A 24,288-nucleotide genomic window follows, 5' to 3' on the forward strand; every position below is an offset into this window, starting at 1 on the left:
TTGATTGTTAGCTGTGGGTTTGTGTGGTTTATAAGTAAATATCTGATTCTGAACTAACAAAATGAAAACATAATAACCTTAATAACCCTGTAGGGCCGAAAGAAATTGATTTAGAAAATTGTATTAAGGTTTTAAGAATCATGAATTAGCTATAAAAGCTAACACTGAATGACAGCAGCATGTATGCAGCGGCCGTGTCAAGCCCTGTGGGTTTGACATTTAGGTTTAATGTCTTCTCAAGTGTGCTCTGAATTTTCACTGCATGATCTCATGACTGTGATGACCACTGATATGAGAACCGTAGATATTTTGCTCACATTTCCACTAAAATGCTGTTTGCAGCTTTGATATATTCTATGGCATATTCTCTGTTTTCATTTTAACCCAGAATCTAAAGGTTTTTACAGCATTGTGTCAACATCAGTGCCAAAGCTTTCTGGAGATCTCCTTTAAAAGAAAGACGATGCAGTTTCTGCTCAGGGATTTTCAAAGCAAATGATGCATACACAGGCTCTAAGTGTGGATGATTAAACAAGGTTGCATGGTTGTTTTGATTCGTTGACACAGACAAGGGAGCATGATTCGTCAGAGAACATTTTGTCACCAAAGTCTCCAGGTATACTGCCCAATATATACATATACAACAATCTGTCCCTAGGGACCATTTTGCAAAATCTGATCACTCTAAAACTGGTAAAAATCAACTTGGAGAAAAATTTTCATGCAATTAGTGCAGCTTCTAATGTTTTCAAACAAGTTAAATGCTACTCGACAGTTACATTATGAGTCATAATATGACTAAACAGGTGCCACTGATTAGTTGAAGAGTTACTTAGTCTCAGTAGCATTTATTTGAGTCCCGATCACATCAAACATCAGAAGCCAAACTCATACGGTATTCTAATTCTAATGGAATTCACCTCATATGGCAAAACAACGAAAAGACAAATGCAAACAAGAAGAGCCTCTGAATTTGATAATTGATTTCCATAAAACTCTCATTACCCCATGTTAATAAGAACGTAGAGTCTGTAATTGCACTTGATGAACCTTCCATACAGTCATTCTCTAAAAAATGAATGAATGATGTCTATGATGATTTAATGTTCTTTTTGTATGAGATGTTATTACTGAGTGAAAATGGTTCCAATTTATTTTCAAAATGAAACGTCCTGAAATAATAAATAATAATAAAGATTGTTTATTGCATTGTTATGCTCATTTTTAGTATTCAGGTACACTGTTGAGTTAAGCTATGTGGAAAAGTTGTCACGTTCACTGTTATAAAAAAAACTATGTAGTGCATTGGATGTTTTAAATGTATTTCCTTCATCATAAAAAGCTTTGCAAAGAAATGTAAAATCATAAAATGTATGTTTAATAGCTTCTCTATCTTTGTAGTTACACTGCAGCATTTCTCAGCACATTTTAAATGTGTGTCTACAAACAAAATGGGGACACACACATGGAAAAATGGCCTTGTGGCACTATCGGCCACTACTTTTATTACTTACTATACAGTAGCTACTTGCCACTGTGTCTATCGTTCATTATTTATACAAACTGACAATATAAGTTATCCCACAAATCACCAAAAATATTGACACAAATATCTAATATTTAATTATTTGCCAAAACCAAACCCCACAGTAGATCTGTGTCTCTATACGATTCTGTCTCGGTCTACAGATAATTCCTTAAACGTCATGGCTTGGTTTGTGTTTTGACGTGCACTGCTGTGCTGTGGCGCCTTTTTTGTTTTTTATTTCAAGAAATTTGCAAATATTTTCAACAAACTTCTTTCAGGTTGTCATTATGGGGTGTTGTTTGTAGAATTTTGAGGAAAATCATTAATTTAATCAATTTTTGAACAAGTCTACATTAGAAAATGTAGAAAACGTTAGGCACTTTTGGGATGCACTGTACGTCTAATTGAGAATATGTCTGATAAGGAGTTGATTGTAAATGGTACTGGGGTGCATTTCTCATCAAATGTAGTAATTCACAAAGCTGAACAGCCAGATTTTGGCCAGTCAAAGTGGTCTCTCTCACAGACGGGTCCAACACCAATGGGGGTCCAACTACGGTAGTGCCAGCGGCACAGGACACAACACAGAAACTAAGTAGACAGATGCTCACTGACAGTCCAACAATGGCCAACAGCCAACTGTCACCTTTGTGTGTTGTAGCCCTCAAAGTGGTCTGTAGAGGGAAGTACACTCTTTTTCAGGACTGACCTTGTCTACACTCATCTGAAAGCTGCTAAGGACGAACAACTTCTGGAGAATCATCTCCATTGATGAACTGAAAATAGATTTTGTGCTTAAAGTTACTATTTTCTCTTAATAATCTCATTCTATGCTTATGTGACCAGCAGTTACCTTGCCTTTGAGTCTGTCCAGAAAACTTTCATTGGTGTTGCTTCAGTGCCATACAGAATGTAATTTTTTTACTTTGCTCTGTTGCCAACAGTTTCAGACCTTTTTCTTACCAATGTATCCTAAATAAACATTCAGGGACGGCCTGTCTGGAGCATTTTATGGTGCACCAGCTTCAGTGTAAACATCCTAACATAAATCATTTAAGGAACATTAAGTGCAAAACCTGAGCTCTTTAAGTCAATTTTTGCAGAAAACAGCTGTTCATTTATTCCAGCCTAAAAATAAATTCTATTCTTCTTGTTGCGAAACCTTAATACCCGTGGCTCAGATTGCTGGTGCAACACTGGTGTTAGCAGGTTAATCCTCCTAGACATGATCAGGTTCAGTGAAGGTTGAGAAAAGCCATATAGAATCAGCTGCATACTGTGTACTATTTGTGTCTATGGCTGAGCACAGTTGTCATTTAAAGCCCCTGTGCAGTGGTGGTTATTGTTAAATGAACATCAAAGAACTAAGTGGATGTTATACTTGTTGAGAATTTATCCATTCAGCTGTTTCAGGTCACTTTCTTCAGCGTAACAGTCGCATATGTTTGTTTTCTTCTGCAGTCGCAAACATTTGCATGTAATGGAGGGGGGCATGGATAAGATAAGGATAAGGTTGGGAGTGTCTTGGTTTATCAAGGATGTAAATCCTCCCACTCACCCCTGGCAGACAAGAGTTGTTGAAATCCCCACACCGCACAATGGTTCTCTTTTGCTTATATCTGCTGCTATTGGTCCACAACATGATTAAACTTGACATATTTACACTCTTTAAAGCAGAATCTGTCATCTGTTTGTGCTGTGGCTCCATTTGAACAACCACAGCACTGTGATAAAACATTCAGGACACGCATAGTGCTGTTTCTGTCCTATCAGCTAACCTTATTACATTTACAATGTAATCAGGTAACACCTGATTACATGCTTAGAATGAAAACCAGCAGGTTTGTGAGAACCTAGATTAGAAATAGATGAAAGCTTTACTGTGTAATTGTAATTCATTAAGACTGATGTCTGTTTTGCTACTGCCAGAAGCAAAGTAGGGAAGACCTACTGTTTATTTCTGTGTTATTTTCATAGAACTGGAGTGGATTTATTTTGACACTCCCAAAAAAGTTCCAGTCCACATAGACGTGTGTAGCCTAATTCTAACCCTGGCAGATGGTTGAAGGGGAGGGGAGATTATCAGAAGGAAATGAAATTAATTCTTTCTTCAAGTTCTGTCTGTGTATAACCAGGCGCACCCTGTGTATCTCTTTGAATTTGCTTTTAGATAGTGTGGAGGCCACATCACAGTGTGGCACAGATTGCTCTTCTCTCTCCTTTTCTTTTGTATTACTGTAGCTGTTGATATCTGAACTGCAATGTTGCCATAATTTTTTCAGTGATTGCTTTGCTTGAAGATCAGTGTGTTTGCGCTTTTTAACTTATTTGTATCATCGCAATAATATAATTAGTCACAAATTATTCTGCCTTTGAAGCCAAAGTTCAAAGTGATTCAGTAAAATTATGAAAATTTCACTTCCATGGTCTGTCAGGCTGTGGAATTGCATTAATAGTTTTATTTCCTTCTAATTAAACTGTTGACTGAAAATAATACACACTCTGTGGCCACTTTGAGTTCCACTTCGTCAAGTTCAGTGTAATTCAATCCAATACAGCACCTCTGCCATGAATTCTACTTTTAGAGTACTATAATTTCTCAGTTTCAGTTGTATTATATTAAGAGATGTGCCCCCCTTATATATAATGGGTTGTGCAAAACATTAGGAACTTTTCTTAATATAATGTACTCTAGTACAACTCCACCACCCACTCTGACCTCAGTGACACATATACCCTTATAGAATTATCACCTTCCTGACAGATTCAGCAAAAACTGAGAAAATACAACCTTGTAAAAGTAGAATTCACAGCATACCTGCTGCATTGGATTACAATAGATTGTACATGTGTAACTAATAAAGCAGCCAGTAAGTTATTTGCAATATTAATATGTCAATGACTGAGTTAGAAAAAGTTTAATTCTGTCTTGAGTGTGACAAGTATTAAGACCTTCAATGGCTCATAGATACCAATAATCTTCACTTGACTAATTAAAAAAAATTATAGAAGTTTAAAAATTAAATAAGACTTCAGGTTGAATTCTCTTTTGTTTTCTCTGATACACTTGGCCATAAATTAAACCCTACTCCAGAAGAAAAAGATGATGGCATGACAAGCACAGGCGGGCACAAACTGTAAGTTGCTTTGATGCTGAAGGTGGTGTCTATTTAACCTTTCCAAAATACAAAAACATAGAAGTATTGGTGTAACTAACAGTGGCTCTAATGACTGCAATAACTATGGCAGGTAGTTTTGTTTGCGTTATGTAAAAAATAAAATAAAATCTGTAGTCTCCATCTAAAAATAAGAGGCCTGCTTTTGTCCACTTCACAATTTTGCCACCAGTATCATTAAGAAAGGGTGTAATCTAACCATTTTTTTATGGCCATGTTAGATTCAAATGTGTGACTTTTTGACTAGTTTGACCTGCTACAAGCTTTTAGACCTTTACTTAGAAGTTGCCCTCTGTGTTTTTCCTCACTGCTCCTCAGTCTGGTAATGAATAGTTCCAGTAACACCAGTAGGTGGTAAAAGTCAAAAAAGGAAATACTGATTGCTCTGAGTTATATTCTCATAAACTTTGACATCAGGGCTTCCATTTCCTTTGGTTTGAAATGGAAAAAAAGCCTTTCTATTGTCATTTGCACCATCTTGTACAGCTTTTTTTAAAGCGTCACTGCCCATTCAAAAAACAAAAGGTCATACTCTAATATTTCATTGCAATGTCACATTTATTTCCGTCCAGAGTTGCAATAATTTTTCACCAAGGTCTTGTATCAATGACGGGAGAGTCGGACCGCTTTTGCACAGTCTTCTCCAGCACATCCCAAAGATTCTCAATGGGGTTAAGGTCAGGCCAATCCACGTGTGAAAATGATGTGTCACGCTCCCTGAACCACTTTTTCACAATTTGAGCCAGATGAATCCTGAAATTTTCATCTTGGACTTTGCCTGTGACATCAGGGAAGAAACACACTGATGAAATAACCTGGTCATTCAGTATATTCAGGTAGTCAGATGACCTCATTCTTTGGACACATAATGTTACTGAACCTAGATCTGACCAACTGCAGCAGCCCCAGATCATAGCACTGCCCCTACAGGCTTGTACAGTAGACACTAGACATGATGGGTGCATCACTTCACCCGCCTCTCTTCCTACACTGATGCGCCCATCATTCTAGAACAGGGTAAATCTGGACTCACATCAGACCACATGACCTTCTTCCATTGGACAGATCTTAACCCAGTTTTAGTAATTTCATCAGTCTTCTTAGATGTTTTCTTTGCTTGATTCCTGCCAATAATTTGACCCTTCTGAAATAGATGGACATCTTTTCCATAACTACAGGATGTGTCTTAAGACATGGCTGTTTAAGAAATGAGAAGCAACTCACTGCATTAGTTATAGTTAAATAACCTGTTGGCAGCTGAAGAATAATCATCCATGCAGTAATTATCCAACAGGAGGCTCTTACCTATTTAGTTAAATCCAGGTGGTGACAGTTTTTTTTTTTTTTTGGACGAGCAGTGTATGTTAAATTTCAGTAGAGATAACCAAAACGTTGTCCTTACAAGCCAATAATGTAAATGATTTATCAAATGTAATGCCTTTGTCACATTAAGTTTGTATTTTTACATTTGAAACTCTCTCATACTAAGGAAGCAATCTTTCAATGACATCTAATGGGAGCTCCAGTAGCTCACAGGTCAGTTCAGTGACACTTGACATCAAGGTGTAAACAACCCAGTGAAGATAAAATGGAAGTCTCTACAGACTTACAGTACTGTGTCTAAACATGGCCTAGATGATCAAAAGTCCCCAGGAATACACTATATTTTTATAGGCACTTTTAAAGTTTTGACACAACCAGGATAACAAAGACACAATGCCAGCCAATGACTGACGTAACTGGAGTGGTGAGGGTCTCAAAAGAGATAACAAGGGGAAATTTAGTTTTTGAGTTCAGGAAGTCGCAGATCAGATATGTATCATTCATCCCTTGGTTCCTGTTAGGGCGCCTTTCTGTAAGTTGCTGCAAGAACTGCCACATGAATGAACAACTTTTATATTTGAAGAGAAGTAAAAAAAAAAAAACATGAGTCCCAGATTGTAGCTATTTTTTTTTATTTTGTCAACACAAGACTCAGTACTGTCATCCCTGTACTGGAAGGACCAAGGTTTGACTCCACTGGTTAACTGGGTGCCTTTCCATGTGGAGTTTGCATGTTTTCCCTGTGCCTGTGTGGGTACTCCAGCTTCCTCCCACAGTCCCCCGACATGCAATTAGGCGTGTCAATGTGAGTGTGATAGACTGGCGACCTGTCCAGGTTGTACCCTGCCCCTCGTCCAATGAAAGCAGGAATTGGCTCCAGCTTCCCCATGAACAGGAAAAGCGGTTATGATAAAGGAATATATGGATAGGACACAAGAACCTTATTCATTGGCCTTTTTCGTTCTGCTTTTGGTTTAGGCCAACTCTTGAAATATCTGACTCTTTATCTGCTAAATGATCCACTATACTCACCACTATGTCTGTCTGGTGTGCTGAGCAGTTAATGTACACTTGCCAAAAGCAATGCTATAAGAGTATTGAGAGTTGTGGGTCAGATGGCTTTACAGCTAAAACTCATAAAATAGAAGTGCCATAAAATCTGCTGCAGACATGAATCATAATTCTCTGTAGGCTCATCTCTACAAACAATCTCTTTCACATTTCCACATTGTTTTTAAATGATCCTCTGTATTTGTATTGTAAAATTATTACTTATTACCACTTTTACTTCTTGTGATATTGCTTGATCTCTGTTGTAAAAAAAATATTAAACCTTTGGATGTGTTGCATTGGATTACATCATATAGACAGATGTTGTATGTTTTGTTGTCTCTTGTGCCTCAGTCAAGAAGAGACTAATAGAATCCATGAAGTAAAACGTGCATGTGATCTGTTTTAAGGTCCTCTTGTTTTCACCATAAACATATGGAAACCATAGCAGTTTGCGTGATGGTTTTGATCAATGCAACTTAACAATTGACAAAGAGATGGAGTCAATAGTGCCAACACCAATCAATATGAAAATCATTGAGATCTGGAGAGCTTTCTTATCATAATCGAACAAGAGTTGCGCTTTACGGGCACTGGGCCTTCAAAGATATCAATCAACAGGAATAGATTAGTCCAATTAGCCATAGTGACTCACAAAATCCTTCATGATCAAAAGCCAATCAACGCAATGCTCACATCCAAATCCCAAGCCTATTCTCATATATTGCTTCTCAGATATGCTTGTTCTTTTAAAAACATGACAATCTGCAATTGTAACAAATATTGAACACACAATATTGCTTATGAGCCTACCTTACAAGTATTGGACAGAGTCTGTCTTTACTCTTTCTAATTAGTATGTTTAAGCTACCAGATTGATGGAGCATCAATTTTCTGCAGCAGCTTTATAATTTTGAGTGCTGAGCTGCTGTAAGTGTCCACTGAACTCAGAAATCTAATCTCAAGTCAGATAATCATATCCACGGGGTCATGGCGCTTGTTGAGGACTTGTTTAATTTATGAGGAAGACCACATGTTTAAATACAGAAAGAATAAAGATATTCATGAGAAAATAAAGTAATGTTTCATCTTTGTAAAGTGTGAAGTAAACTTTGACAACAATGAGAGTTGATTCTGCAGTCTCTCTCAGGGGTCCCACATGTTGCTCACATTTCCCACAGCCTAATTAGAATAATTTAAATAAGATTAACACTTTATTGATCCTCCAAGGTGGAAATTCATACATCACAGCAGCAGAATATAAATTGCATCAAAAGTTAAAAGCACCAGAACAGAATAAGACCAATAGCATAATAAAAATAACAATATACAGTAAGAGAGGTGGGAAATGGTAGATGGCATAGTGTGTGAGTTCATGAGAGCTAGCAGTAGCACCAAATTGACAGGTGCCTTTAAGCAGAGAAATCAGGCAGATCAGTCTGCAGTTATCCAGGTCACTTGAGTTTGCTGGAAGCAATGGAGACCAAGAAGTCTGATGGCAGCCAGGCCTCATTTGCCTGTCCGTCCTCGCCAGCTGAAATCCATCCAGTTACAATGAAGTGGGACGGGGTTGATTCAGCTGTGTCTCTGGTCATGACAACTGACAACATCATTTGACAACTTAACAATTTCTTGATTTGTACAATCAACACTCCAAATATAGATAAAATCTTATGTGTCAGCAATAAACAATTTGTATATGTGTTCCTGTGCTTCATGGGAAACGTCCTAGTGACAGCAAGATGAAAAATAGATGAGTGGATGAGAAAGCTGTAAGTAGAACAGAAGGTCACACGTTTGAGCCTGAATCACCAAGCGTGTGATCACAAACACCCTGTTCTGTCAAATTGAATCTTCAGAGCAGTTTAGATTTTAACACTGAGAGCTCGGTGTTACAGGAGAGTGCACATGTTCAGTCAAAAGTTTCCTAATTAATATTTTTGACTTCACACTTTCTTCACACAGCTAGCGCATATTTCTGAGTGTAAATGGCTAGATATGCTTTTATGTTATGGTACTTGAATAATCACTTTTGAGAAATAGAAAATCAGAGGGAACAAATTTGATTCCCCTATTTTCCCTCTTAGAGAAGGCACTTGGATATCTCCCTTTTAGAGTGAACATCCACATGTTAATTGGCACTTTTGAAATTAGCATTAACTTATTTCTGGCTTCAGCTACGCTGGGTTCATCACTTTATATTCATGTTGACAGGAGACTATTGACAGACATAGATAAAAGGGTTAAAGACCTGTTTGCAAACCACTGTTAATTTGCATAATTTTGATTCTGTTTACTTAATGTGATCCAGGCAGTACAGAGGAATGTCTTAAGTAGCTGCCACAGACTATTCATCTGATTTCACATGGTAAACAAAAGGCGGTTTTAGCAAAGCAACACCAAATGGGACTACATTCATTACAACCAAATCACTATAACCAAATTTTCGACCACTGCATAAAAGGTTTAGCTGTGAAGACAGTGATGCTCCTAATAGTAATAGGGAGTGACAACAGAGAAAATCAATAGAGAAGAGGTGGCAATAGAGGCCTACTTACACTCAGTTGGCAGTGCAACCGCCAAAACTTAGTCAATCTAATTTTGTCCACCTCATTTATACAGCTGAGGCTAAGCGAAATAAGAGAAACACCTCCAATGCAATGCTGTACGGCAAGACAGACTGCAGCCTACAAAATGATAATGAAGCCAAATTCAGAAAAGCTGATTTATTGCAGGATTATTGTATTAGACCGCCTGAAATTAAGTTTAACTAATAACTGTGTAGATGATACACAGTTAAAGTTGCTGGCATTAGTGTCTTTAATGTTGCCACATGCTGCTTTATTCTGCGCCAAATAGTGGCACTTAAAAATACCACACCTACAGATCCATTGCTGATGTAGCGTCCTAAATTGGTTGAAAGGCTGTTGCTGGGGGTGTGACAAATGCCAGTCATACTGACAGTCACACCTCAAACACGATCCAGACAGATGCTCACCAACACTCTGATGGCTAACCATTGAATCTTCTGTCTCTGTGTGTGTGTCAACTAGAAAGTGTTCTTGTTATCTCTCACTTTGTTCAGTGTTTGAAACGTGTGTGTCTTCAATGCAAACACACTCACATGCATGGGAAGTTTATCAATTAGTGCCAAGAACGCAGTCTGTTGTTCATTGATGCTTTTATCACAGCCGGTGTGGTCACAGCAGCTGCACTTAGTAAGATTTGCATTTCACACGCAAACTCTGGTGAATGTGTGTTTTCTTCAAACAAAAACAGCACCAGACCTGTAGGGCCAACAAACACCCAAAATGTGTTTTGTACCTCATTAGACATTCAAAAAACCTATTTGTGTATTCTTTAAAATTTGTTTTGTTTTAATGATTGGTCTTCTTATCCTCTGTAATTTGCTAATTGGCATTACCACCATTGGTTACCACCATTTTTGTATTCATCTTGTGGTATATGTACAAACATTTGTACCTAATTATAGAACATGATGCAAATTACACAAGGATCTACACATCATAAATGACTTGTAGCCATGTTCACATGAGGCTAATACAACTATGGGTCCTACTGTGATTTGTAATAATTGCAAATATGATGAGTATTGTTGACCCTGTATAAATTTGCATTTGGAAAAATGGCAAACCATAAATTAATTGCCGAGTGACTCAGTACCTCATAAATTGAGTGTCTTTTTTTGTGTATTTATGGGGCTAAAGTGCAAATGATTAAAAGCTTCAGTGGCACGTTGGCTGCAATTTCAGGAGGTTTTTCAAGCTACTCCAGCATGGAGACCTATTTGGAGAAGGACCAAGTTCCAATTAGTACATCAATAAATTTCACAAAAACAGGCTTTGTTTTTTTTTATGCAAGTACAGGGCAAGGCACCGACTCAGGGGGTGAATCCTAACATCCTCTGACATCCTCAGATAATGCATATTTGGTCCTGGATAGAGCCTTACATTGTCCTTCCTGTGACTACAGAGCTGAACACACAGGAAAAGCTCACAAAATGTGATTTTAATTATTTATCATATTTGTTATTGAATGATGAGTGGTGGACAGCAGTAGCTCAGGTGGTAGAGCAGTCATCTATGAACCCCAGGCTTAGTGGTTCAATTCCCGGTTCCTCCTGGCTACTTGTTGAGGACTCCTTGGACAAGACACTAAAACCCAGTAGTAGCACCAATATATATTGTCTGGCAGCTTTCCAACCACAATTTCCCCAAGGCGATCAATAATGTCATTATTATTATTATAACACTACCAATGTGCCATTATGATGGAGTCCTACTCATTTTAAATAACTTATATATATATATATATATTTATATTTTATAAATAATATATTTGTATATTTTACTGAGCTGATCTTCAGAAAACTTCAAGTTAAGCCCTTTTTCCAGTGCAGCACCTTTTCCAGTAGCCATGACATAATGACTGAAAGTCCTGACTGACATATAGAATAAAAAAATGAGAAATGTATTTTTTTCCAAATGATGAAAAACTGTTTCTAATAGAGGGAAATCCATCCGTTATTAGGACTCATTGCAAAGAGGCCGCATTGAATCAGCCTTTGAACTTTACTACGAGTTGCATACAGATCACATGTCCCCATAACGCAAGGGAGCTCTTTGCCTTTAATTCAAAACTTGCTCAGTGTGAATTATTTCTGATGATTGTTGGGTTGATTTCTTTGTATTTTACCAAGAGCACTGAAACAGAATATCAGACAATGACTAATTCAAACTGTAATGGTAATTTGATGGTAATTATATTTCATTATAGCCCACATTTCAATACAGAGTGATTCATCGAGTCAGAAAATTCTCTGAGAGCCTAACTGATTTTTTATTATACTATATTATTATTATTTTTCCTCTTTCATACAACATGAGAGTGTGTTTAGTGGTTAGGTGGTTCCATTGTCATTGTGGTTATTATGCTACAGGTGTGAACATTCCTCTTATCTTAATTATCCTGGACAGGAGTTGTTCTTGTGTTGTAAAAGTTTGTTTTTTCTTACACAGTAATTGTTAGAAAACGCTTGTGAGGAGACTCCTCTGGAATCTGGACTTGGACATATAGAGAGGTGGTCTGTGGTTCTGCTCATAGCTTATACGGTGTTTTATCATGACTCAGTCTCTGGTAGTTTTTAAGTCATCGGTGTCACCCTTTTTGCGTCCTGGTGTTGTGCGACTTATCTCTTCGCTGTCTTGCTCCACTGTAAAAACTGATCTTCTGTAGAGTGTTTGTCACTACTTGAGTCACACCGCATTCTCATAAAATATTCAGTTAAGTGGCGCTCCACAAACACCTCAGCTCATTTATCTTAGGTGGGCACTGACAGTAGAGTTACTTAGAAGAGCATTCTAGCGGAGGCGACGCTATTATTAGCCACTGACAAAGCTCGCTGGCCCTGAATTCCCCTTTGAGGCAGGATGGCGATAAGCAGTTTTATTTACTAGGACATACACACATGCAGCACAGTTGAAAATAACAAATTTAGATCGTGGATTCATCAGTGACACTAACCTGACAACCAAGGTCAAATAGTCAAGGAGCATTTTAACGAATAAATCCTTCATTTTTGAAGATTCAGGTTTACTTTGCTCCTCTTAAGTTCTGACATTAGCTTGGCAGCAGTTTACATTACTTAAGCTCGTCAGCAACACTGTAATTATTACCATTCATTTACTTGTGATGGTCGACCTGGCACTTACTTATTCCCAGGAGGATGTGGCAGCCAATGATGAGCTGATGTCACAGCAGGCTAAGTAGCTCATGACAAGCATTTAACTTACATGTCAGATGATACACAAGCAGTAATTATGATGAGAGTAGACACATTTTGCTGTGATGTGACCTGTCCGTGGCTAAAATGGAAGGGTGAGCAAGTCATTGAAGATCTGTCAGCCTATAATTTAACCACACAAAAAGTCTATTGGTAGAGAAAATACATCACTTTTTCTTTTTTCTGACATTTACACGTGAGACCTACCCAGAAACTTCCTCTCACATAAGTTACTTTCTTTAATTTTTAATGAAACAGTTATTTAAATGGACGGTAAAATAAGATTTCACTGCAATAAATGTTAAATCTTTATGGTTTGTTTAATGAATGATTCTAACCAATGTCGTTCATACGTCTTATTTTGTGCTTGGCCAGTTCCTGAATAACAAACTGCAAACCCTGTTGTCTGACAGCAAGGAGCCTTTAAATCAATCACATATTATACCTAATAATGCGCCTGGTTTTGAAGGACAAATGATTGATGATTATTTATTGTACTTTTCTGTGTACTTTTTTCCAGGAGATAATAATGGATGGCCACATCTTTTTGACAAATATTTTGGAATGCCGAACTATATTACTGGGACCAAGTCCAATATGTGCTGTAAGTACTGTTATTTGTTTTTGCACATTTAAAGATATTGTTTGGTCCTTTTAAAGAGATTGTATTTGTTGAACTGGACAAATGCCAGTTTAACAACACAGCATTTATATAGAAAACTTTAAGTTTTAAATAAGTCAGAAGACATTTTTTATGTGCTTTTTGCAGTTGTGTTGTCTTCATACTTGGAGAAATACTTTCTCTAAGTTGCTGCATGCTTTCTCTGTATCGTGCTCATTTGTTGTTTTTGCAGGACATTATCAAGTAGTGGTGGCACGGTGGTGTGGTGGTTAGCGCTGTCACCTCAGGGACACTGGCTTAACTAGTAAATTAAAACAAATTATTTCACAAAATGTTAACAACAGTGGACCATCCACAGGCTTTCTAGTCATGAAGTTGATCCTACAGTGCATGTACCTTTATGCACCTTGTCAGAGCCTTTTTCCCCTGTCTGTCCTTAATATCAGTAAAACCTCTGTTTTCATGGAGATTTACAATATATCTTTTAAGGAGATCTTTAAACAACTTGAGTACAATTTCACCATAGCAGCAGTGTACTTGAGTATAGTAATTCAGTACCCTTTTCACCTCTGTGTATAAATGTAATCTCCAATCCAATCCAGGCATCAATCTGACTACATCCCTTACTGTACCATCAGTAATTATCATGACCTCAAAATAATTATATCTCTAAATGTGGAGGGCCAGATTGGCTCTCATGAGTTGGGGAGCAGTATTCCCTTTTGTAAAATGGAAACCACTACCGTCTGCCATTGCACATCCTTGGCCTGGAATACAGAGGACATGATAGTGAAAAATATTTCAGGATCATCTGCCAGACATTCCCATTTCACCCTCAAAACATGTTTGATTAATCAGGCATGTCCACCTGCTTCTCCTTGCCATCAGACCTACTGTGCCTGAGCACAGTGTCAGGACTCTGAACAATGTCAACCAAAGGATTCTGAACACCCACACACAAAGTAAACTTTTAGCTCCAGAATAGAAGTGCAGGGTGTCGTTTGCTTCCAGAAGAGGTATTGTGCATAGAGGAGGGCTCAGCCTGATGACTCGCAGTGCTCTTAAATCAAAGATGTCATTTTTACCTTCTCCTATTCACCGAAAGTGACAGCAGAGATAGTTTGGTTAATCTGAATCTGCAGTCACTCCCTCCCACAGATGAAGGCAGTCTGCGTGAATATGAATGCTATTCACTCTCAAAGCACCAGTCTGCAATTAGTTATGACACAGGTGTTGGGAAAAAAATAACACTAGCAGAGCACTTCTGTCCTCCCTCCACATCTGAATGTGAATGTGCTCTGTGAAGTGGCTAATTACACCCGGCTAGAATTACCTGCTTGAATAAGATCCTCCAACTTCCTGATTTCTTGCATTGTTATTAAAAGATTTTTTTTTATTTATGAAACAAGAAGAAAAATCTGAAGCATATAAAACTGTAAAAGTGAAACTTGAGCCAGAAAAAGGGTATTAGAGTGTAAAATAGTGAGCATATGCAGGGTGGCGTATTGCTCAGTCTTAGTTAATATTATGGGCAGGTGCAATACAGTGGGTTTACGGGAGAGGTGCCACTGGGGTTAGAGAGACTGGTCTGCTTCCACCTGCAGCTCAGATGAGTCTACAGACCTGTTTTGTAGTGGTCTTCTAGTCACACTTGACCAGGCAAGTCACGTTGTGTCATTTTGAGAGGAGCTTTTCCCCTTAACAGCAAAGCTCTTAAGGTCACGGGGGCTTGCAAAGCCCTCCATAACAATAATTTAGCTTTTCATGGAAGGGTTAGTGAATAATGGTTTTCTCAGTTTTCTTTCTCTTTACACTGGAAAAGCCAGTAAGTTAAACTCCCAACTGTGGAACTCAGCAAACACCTGCACTCTCTTATATCTCAGCCTTACTTATTTTATATGAAACAAAATAAAATGGCTTTTTTGAAAAGAAGTCTTTTAAATCTCAGATGTGCTTTAACAGTCAGTTAAAGAACTCTCTCTGTGTATTTGTATACTGTTTAAGAAGTCTTTTCCATTCTGTGAGATTTGATGTGGCAGCAACTGTCATCCAGGGCAGTAAATTGCCCTTTTTTTTATCTCTGTTGTCACTGCTGCAAAATTTCTCCGTGATAACCTGAAAACAGTTTATTTTCCACTTATCAAAATAAGGCTCAGTCTATTGCTTAATTGAAATAAACATTATGTATTCACAGCACAGTGGTGATGAACGCCATTTACAACAAAGTTATGAAAAAGTATTAAAAACGTTTTTATCGTAAATGTCTTTACTACAAAACTGATAAATGTGAGAATCAGGGCATCCCTCTCCCCTGTTTATCAGCCTCTATCAAGCCCCCAGTCTCTACATCTGTCACATACATACTTTAGAGACATATTTTCATGATGGTACATAAAGTTATTCAAACACATATTACTATTTTCTAGCTTATGAAATGCTTAACCCACCTTTTTTGGCACGTCTGTGCCCTGGAGTATATATGCAACACAATGGTATTAAAGTGTATGAAAGTATAAGCTTAAAACAATTTCCTTCTAGCAATGTTATGCTTGAATTTGCCACATTTCAAATGACTTCAAACTGACGACTGTACATTATTTAGTCACAAGAACATCTGTTTTTTTTAACGTTATCTTGGGAACTCTCACATTATTGTCGGAGTCTATTGTCTGTTGAAGCTTTTGTGTCATTGTGTGTTATAGTAAAACTGCCAGAGTTGAAGATTTATTTCTACTGGGGTTTCCCAGTAGAAATAAAATCAAAGTAATGGGTGGCATATTTTCTATTCACACACTCACTTATGTTTATAAATTCAGATTTACTACAGCATTCTGACCACTGAACGTAGATGTATTTGAGTTGATTTTGTCAGTAACTGATTATTTCTGCCAGGTAAAATGACTTTTTCTATAATGTTCAGAGAGTATATCTGACGCAAAGAAACAGAATTGATAATGAATAAAGCCTATCTAATAAAATGATCTGACTTAATCCTATTGCACCGGCCTTCTGTGAGCATATTGACTAATCCTATGTTGTCTTTTAATTGCTGGCCTCAAACATTAGCGACTGAAAATATTCAGTTCACCAAAATGAGAGTTGAATATGACTTGTCTCAAATGTGTAATTATCTGTAAATGAAAATGTGTTTGCCTCACAATGGGATGCCCTTCATGAACTTCTCTTTGTGCCTAACTCTAATGTGTCCTCAAATAAAAATTGTTTTCAATGCAGCCAGGAGACATTGTTAAACAATCTTTTCATTACATGTTGCATATCCAAACGGGGATTTAATTAAAAATAATCAAAGATAGATTAACCCAGGATTATTCAGTAAGCAGTCCTGAGAGATCGAGGGTATTCACTGTTGCCAACTTGTGTTTATCTCTCAAGTCACTCTTAATAAACTTTATGTTCTGTTTTTTTTGTCGCTGCATTAATCTCCAGACTTACATTCTCATCCTGCAGGACTAGATTCCCATTCATGTCATTACACTAGTTTATTGTCAGTTCTCTGATGTCCCTTCCTTCTCCCCCTCCCTTATATTTCTACAGTGCTCGGTGTTGTTCCTGAACTCTGCCAGTGCCGAGACCTGGAGTTGGACTGTGACAGTGCTCAGCTTCGAGATATCCCAGAGGTGGCGATGAATGTCACCATGATGTGAGTAGAAAATAACCCCTTGTTTTTTTTCTCTTCAAGCTCAAACAATCCCCAGGAAGCCTCTGTCCCTGACTGTGGCTGCCACAGCATGTGAAACGTGTTGCAGATATCCTTCCCTCTATGAAGTGACATATTCAACCTCTTCACACTCAGCTGATGAGTAGTGTGTGTCCTTGAAAGTTTTGGAAAGGCCAGCATCACACACTTGCTTTGTTAAACAGTATCTCATGAGTCTACTGTTAAAGGTCTTTGTGGAAATGTAATGTACATGTAGAGCCAGACTGACTTTTACAGAATATTTAAGTCACACCTTTAATTCTGTATTTTGATGAAGCACCTTTTGGCAGCAATTACAGCTTCAAGATCACATCTTCAGGTCTTCTTTGAGATTTAAGTCTGGCTTTTGCCTGAGCCACTCAGGTTTAGACTTGGTGTTAGCCGGTGATGAGTTTATTATTCAGCTGTCCAGAGAATAATTTCCTCATGCTCTCTGAGTCCTTTAGATGCTATTAGGCTCTAAAAAGGCCGTGTCTTCTATCAAACCACTCTAAAATGTTATCCTGAATGATGGAGTGTTGCTGAGATGGTTGCTCTTCTGCCGGGTTCTCTAATCTCAGCAGAGGACCTCTGAAGCTCTGACCTGTTCAGTCACAAGGCTTGGGTAGACAAACAAGTGTAGGGGTCCATGTAGTTCCAAACGTCTTCCATTTCACAGTTTCCCGAGTCAACTGTGCTCCTGGGGACACTCAGAGCTTTAGAAAAGTTTTTTATATGCTGTGAATTTATGCCTCACCACAAAAAGTCCAAGCAGCTCCACAGAGAGCTTTATGGCTTGGTTTATGCCCTGATATGGAGTGTGGATTGTAAAACCTTATATACACAGGTATGTGGCTTTCTTGGTCTAAATTATGTGCAATTCAAATGGCCTTAGGTGGACTACAGCCTTGACACTCCTCACAGAAAACAAAGTACACAGGATGTTCCTGACAATGTGATAACAGCCTTAGTCCTGAATAGTAAACGTTAGGGTGAACATGGCAAACATGATAAAGGTTGTGGCTGCTCGAACAAACTAACATTGTCCCTGCGACCGTGTTTAATATACCTACTTTAGCAGCTTTTATCACTGATTATACAAATCCAGACAAGATGAACCTTTTTTCTGCTGCAAGGACTTTGTGAAATCCGCTGTTGAGACCTAAATTACATGTAGGAAAAACATTTTATTACCAGAGAGACATTGAATTTTGCTAACTTACCCAGTTATTATTTTATTTATTCTGTTCTTAGGATTTCTAAAGTGATATTTTTTCCTTTTGGTTTTTGTGAAGAACAACTTGGAGTTCTTTACATTCTAGTTTCAGCCATAGCTGTTGTACAGTAGTTGTATGGTGCTGTAGCCACTGTGTTGTTCTGGAATAATAAACACATAACTTATTCTCCAATAGAGTAAGTGTTTTGCATAGCTAAAGTGAAATTAATGAGTTGGTTTCCTGTATAATACGAATTAGAAAATGAAAACACAAATAAAACAACAATAAACATTTAGTAGGTGTTTAGTTATGACAGTGCGTTCCCAGACAGCTATTCATCCGCTCCACAATGCACTGTCTTGTTTACACACAACAATATTGGCCTGCAGGCCCAGTTTGCTATCAGAGGAGTTCATTTTTCAGTTCTATGCTAATGCGTCAGCATTCATTTAAATCCAAAAACTCCCCAAAACTGTCCCCATTGTCTTCCTGCATTTACTACACAGCCGTTAGCTAAATTGGAGCGTATCTACATGACCTTTTAGCTAAATTGTGTCTTCATTCTGTGGTGTAATGAACTCAGTTGGTGGGAAATGTCTTCATTATAATTACTGCATCTGCTTCAAAATGAGACGTATGTCTGTGACTCACATTTCAAAAAGTGGGGGTGATATGAAATCAGAGGACATTTTGTTTATAGTTCATTAATGCAAATCATAAGGGGCCTCACAATCTTTGTAATACTCTCTGTCCTTAGAGACTTGAATCTGTTAATAAACCCGGCTCTTAAAAACCTGTATAATGGAGAAAAGAGCTTTTTTAGCAGGGCTTCATTTTAAGTCTGGGGACAGATGGGAGTCCTGAATATGATATGGAATATACAGTTTAAGACAGGCATGAATGAACATACCCAGTAAGGGTTATATATCATTAAAAGCACCTTAAAACCTAATGGGTGAAAATTGGTTATAATGTGGCCAATTTTCTGCATTTAGTTAAATTAATTAAGTCTGGATTGTGAAAAAGCATGAATTAGGGTCACTGCCATAGCCAGAGAAGACATTATTGTGCTTCTCAAATTAGAGGGCAAGATCCTGTATAATGTCAAAGTTAACTGATTAGACTAGTTTCTGCTGGACAGGGGCCACTTGTTAATTTAGTTTCATTTAATTTTTCTTGGAAATTTGATGACATTCAGCTTTTCACAGCAGACAAGCAGGTCTTTAAGTTCATAATGTAAGAAGTGTCATCTGTATTCATTAACATACAGCTGAGCATCATCAGCGTAGCAGTGGAAATTGATTTTGCGTCTGCCTATTATTTAGCCAAGAGTATGAAATATTAAGGGAGAGAAGCAGAGGTCTAAGAACCCAGGGCATACTCCAACTTTCACATCATAGACAACACATTTATTTTCCAAATGGTCTAAGTGTATACAAGGGTCTGTAGTGTCAAGAGCTGCGATAAGGTCGAGCAAAAGAAGCACAGGGTGGGATGTGATGGAGGACTGTTGAATCTCCATTTAAAGCCAAAGAGCCTTTATCGCTTTATAGGTGCTTTCAGTGACAGAGCTAGCTTAAGTTGTATATTATAGAGATTTAGTTCTCCCCTTACATTATTTATCAGGGATAACCAACCATTAGTATTGTCAATTGTTGATTGTTATTGACTCTTGCGAGGAATCTAGATCTAGTAAGGATGTAGTAGGTTTAGAAGTCAATATTATCTTAGACCATGATTCAAAAAAATCTAAAATGTATAACTGTTACAGCAGTTTAGGATAAGAATATAAAAATGTTGTTCATTGTATTGTTAACAGAATAAAGACTCCTCTGTTGATCAAGAAATACATGACACAGAATGTAGTATTAGAGAGCAGCGTGCCCAAAGAGACCATGTAACAGCAAGAAAGTATTAGTCCCATGACTGACCACTTCCAAGACTTTGGCATCACAGTGTGTGAGTGAATGAGCTTTTAATCATCCTCTAATCCGTTAAAAGCCTTTAAATCAACTGGTGAATCATCTGGTTAATTCTCAGACTCTTTGAGATGATAAAATAGAATTTAAAAAGCCCAGTAGGTCACCATGGGCCATGTTTATAGATTTAATATCCTGGTAATAGACTTAGTGAAAAGGTGATGGTATTTGTTAGTAATTTCATTTTTCATTTCTGTGCTGTGTCTTTATATGATTATATATAATTATTATTATAATATAAACTTTATTAAAAGTTCTGAAATGCTGTAGTCCTCTGCCACACAATGTTAATAGTTGAACAAGTGGAAACGTTGGGATTGTTGGCGTGATTTAAATTCAGTTTAAAATTAAGATAATATTCTCAACTCTGACAGGAAGCACTGCTGGACTGTTTTTTTTTTTTTTCTTTGAGGGTTGTTAAAGTCACTTTAAGGTTGATTGGGATCGTGTTGTAATTTATCATTTAGACCCTAGGGAGGAACTGCTCAGCTGTTCAGAGGTTGCACTGCTGAATCATGATGAGCATTGTTCATGGTATCAGCCTCATCCTATATTCTGATTTTCAGCCTCTTCTTATCCCCTAGGTCTCTTCAAAGGAACCAGCTTCAGAAACTGAGGGCAAACACATTCTTTACGTACCAGAGCCTACAAAAACTGTGAGTTTCCCATGATGTTTGGATTACATTTTATACAGCTAAAAAATTACTTGCTCACTGTTCGTTTTTATTGATGTGTCCTTTATTCAGTCTACTGTGCATAATATATGAGTGTTATTAGCATGTGTGAGGGTCTCCACTATTCATTCAGTAAAGCGTAATGCCTTTGTGAGATCAGCGAGCGGACATAATGACCTGACTTTGAGTGACTAATACAACAAACAGGTTCACAGCAACAAAGCTGATATGTGAAACACTGCTGGGAATGCTGACTGAAGTTATTCTTCTGTTCTGCGAGTGAACACATTCACTCCAGACTTATGCTGTTTATCAACCTCACGCAGCGCCGCTGACTGCGGCGGCGGGAGAATAGTCTGATCCTCAGCCAGGAACCCTTTGGCTGCTTTCTACTGTCAGCCTTCAGTCACTGCTCACAACGTTTGACTGGACTGACAATTTCTGAGATATGCATAAACAAACATCCAGATAACCTGCCATGTCTATAAAATAAACCGAGAGATCAAACACAGCTGACAGTAGATGTTAGTTGTGTTCACAATATGTGATATCACAGACAAGTGAGGGGGTTAAACAGCATGATTGTTGGATATAACACTACTGTGCTTATTCAATATTTCAAATTTAATATATTGTATAATTGTAAACAACATTTTATTGCACACTAAACCAAATGGTGCCAATCGTGTGCATTCTTTTTTTATCAAATCAACAATCAAAGATTGTTAACTTTTCCTTTTTCATTTCATTGTTCCTTGGTCTATTTATTTTTTTATTTTTTCAACAGATATCTCCAGCACAACAGAATTCGAGACGTGAGTCCCGGTGCATTCAGGGGGCTGTATAACCTAACACGACTGTGAGTTGGTTCATTTTTGTAACACATACCGTCCGGTAATGAAGCAAAAAGACATCATTTAAGCTTGTCCTAAAGCTACAATTTGCCCTCTCCCTGCCCCACCACCCTCCACCCAGCCCTTCATGTATTAGTCTCATGAAATCACAAGACAAAAGCACAGTATGAAACTGGGAGAAGATAAATGGTCTATTCTGATTGGTTAGGAAGATGAGCCTTTCTCAAAAACCTGAGTCACAGAAGTTTTTAACATCAGCTCTCCATATTAAGATGAGTTTTGAAGCATATTTCTACATAAGGAATATTACAAAGTCCCATACAGTAGCTTTATTGACGTCAGCTGTTTAATTCATTCACTGGTTTTATTCACAGCTGCGTGTTTCAACTGAATAACGTCCTCTTTTTCTTAATACGGTGACCTTACCCTCATCTTGATTTACTTTATTTTTTGTCATTGGTAAATGAACTAGAGTTTGATGATTATGTGATTATCAAGGGGATTAGCTCTCTTAGTAGAATCCTCATTTTGTGTGCATCTTACCGTGTGAGACATTCCTCTAGGAGCAGAGCAGTCTTCATGTCTAACTTTCAGTTCTTTGGTTCGGTCTTAAATGCATTATAATGAAACATAGCTTGTTGAGAGGCCACATGGAGAGTGCAGAGGCTAAATGTCAATACCAGAGGGGTTTTCTATGAATTAAGATTGCCAGTTAAGATGATGCTATTTCTGTAGATTTTCCAAATGTGTTACCATGGGAACCAAACCGTACATGCTTGGTCAGCTCTATCAAGAAATGTATTCTCGAAATTATACTTATACATGAGTCAACAGCTCAACACCATGCAGTTTGTCCATGCATCCCTCAGCATTACAATGTAATCAGAATCAGACTGGCTTTTATTTGCCAAATAGCCGAGCACACGAGTGTGTTTCAAATAAAACATGGTAAATGGTAAAAAAACACACAGTAATACGGTTTAGGATTTGTTCAACCATTACACACACACACCAGAATACATTCGTTTTAGTGAGCTGTTCTTAGTAAGCTGACATCTGTAGATGTGTAGATATTGTAAACACATATCAATTATAACTTAAGTCAGAAGCAGCCTACAATAAGTTGCATATCATATGACCAAAAGCATCTGCACACACCCCAAAACACATTGGTCAGTGTCTGACCTCATTAATATTTATATTTAGACACTTTTATCCAAAGCAACTTACAAGGTACAAGGCAAAGGCAGGATAAGCGTAAGGAGGTCTTGCCTTCCTGGAGGTAGACCACAGCCAGGATTCGAACCCCAGTCTCCCACATGGAGGGTAGTAACTTATTAGCCATGATATTATCTATCATAAGCAAAGTGTTGCAGTCAGATAGGAACATTTAGTGGAAAGGCTTCCCAGAAGAGTGGGGGTTGTTATGGCTTCATATTATTATGTCTGTGGTTTTGGACAGATAGAATATTTCACATGCACTGTTTTTCCAGAGGATACAGAAGACTTTTTTTGTCACATAGCACATAACTGGGTTTCAGTGCAGAAGTGCATCTGTTTCCTCTTAATGATACTATATCTCACATACTTTAGTCAAACCTTAATCTTGACACATTAAATGTGCACATAGTACATCATAAGACAGTGGAGCAAAAAGTGACCAGTAAAAAAACAGCTTTTAGAAGTCAACCTAAATTACAGTGCTTGGTTCAAATTGTGGAGGTATTTACTATGTATTAAATGCAACGTACAGCACATTTCCCATCAGTTTATTGAACACATCTATGCTCTTCAGTTAACCTTTCAAACGTGTCTGTCCCCTTTTAGATATCTGAGCTACAACAAGATATCTGTCCTAATGCCGGGCGTCTTCCAGGACCTGCACAAGCTCGAGTGGTTGTATGTTTATTTCCTTCTGAAAAGATATGTCCGCTGCAAAAGAATAGAAAACTCTGCCTGCATACTAAAATGGGACGTCGTATGTAAATACAAGGTTGCCATAGGCAGAGAAGAAAAATGATTACTCATGATTTTTTGTTGCATACAGGTTATCACAGACCTCTCTATTGATATTTTGTTCTTTTGAATCAATCCATACTGCATGTTCCTGAATCAATACTGTAAATGAGGCTAAAATTATATCCTGTTTTTTCTTACAGGATCCTTGAAAATAACAATATTCATCAAATAAGCTCCATGACTTTCTCAGGACTGAACTCCCTTGTTTTACTGTGAGTATTTTTCTACTCCACAGCCGACTTCTTATTTTCTTTTCTTATAATGTTCTGTCAAATGACCAAATGCCCTGCTATTTCTAAAAAGCCACTATTGGTTTGTTTGATGAAAGAATGAAAGTAATGTCTTG

General features: G+C 37.7%; 1 protein-coding gene across 1 annotated transcript in view; it reads left to right on the forward strand.

The window, feature by feature from the left end:
• Window positions 1–24,288, forward strand: part of rxfp1 (relaxin family peptide receptor 1) — a 46,658-nt gene that overhangs the window by 13,665 nt on the left and 8,705 nt on the right. The window contains exons 3-8 of the mRNA XM_026358072.1: window positions 13,401–13,484; window positions 17,058–17,163; window positions 20,980–21,051; window positions 21,857–21,928; window positions 23,751–23,822; window positions 24,083–24,154. Of these exons, the coding sequence (XP_026213857.1) occupies window positions 13,401–13,484; window positions 17,058–17,163; window positions 20,980–21,051; window positions 21,857–21,928; window positions 23,751–23,822; window positions 24,083–24,154 (478 nt within the window). The remainder of the gene's footprint in view (window positions 1–13,400; window positions 13,485–17,057; window positions 17,164–20,979; window positions 21,052–21,856; window positions 21,929–23,750; window positions 23,823–24,082; window positions 24,155–24,288) is intronic.

Source organism: Anabas testudineus, chromosome 10 (genome assembly GCF_900324465.2).
Source record: "Anabas testudineus chromosome 10, fAnaTes1.2, whole genome shotgun sequence".
Lineage (NCBI taxonomy): Eukaryota > Metazoa > Chordata > Actinopteri > Anabantiformes > Anabantidae > Anabas > Anabas testudineus.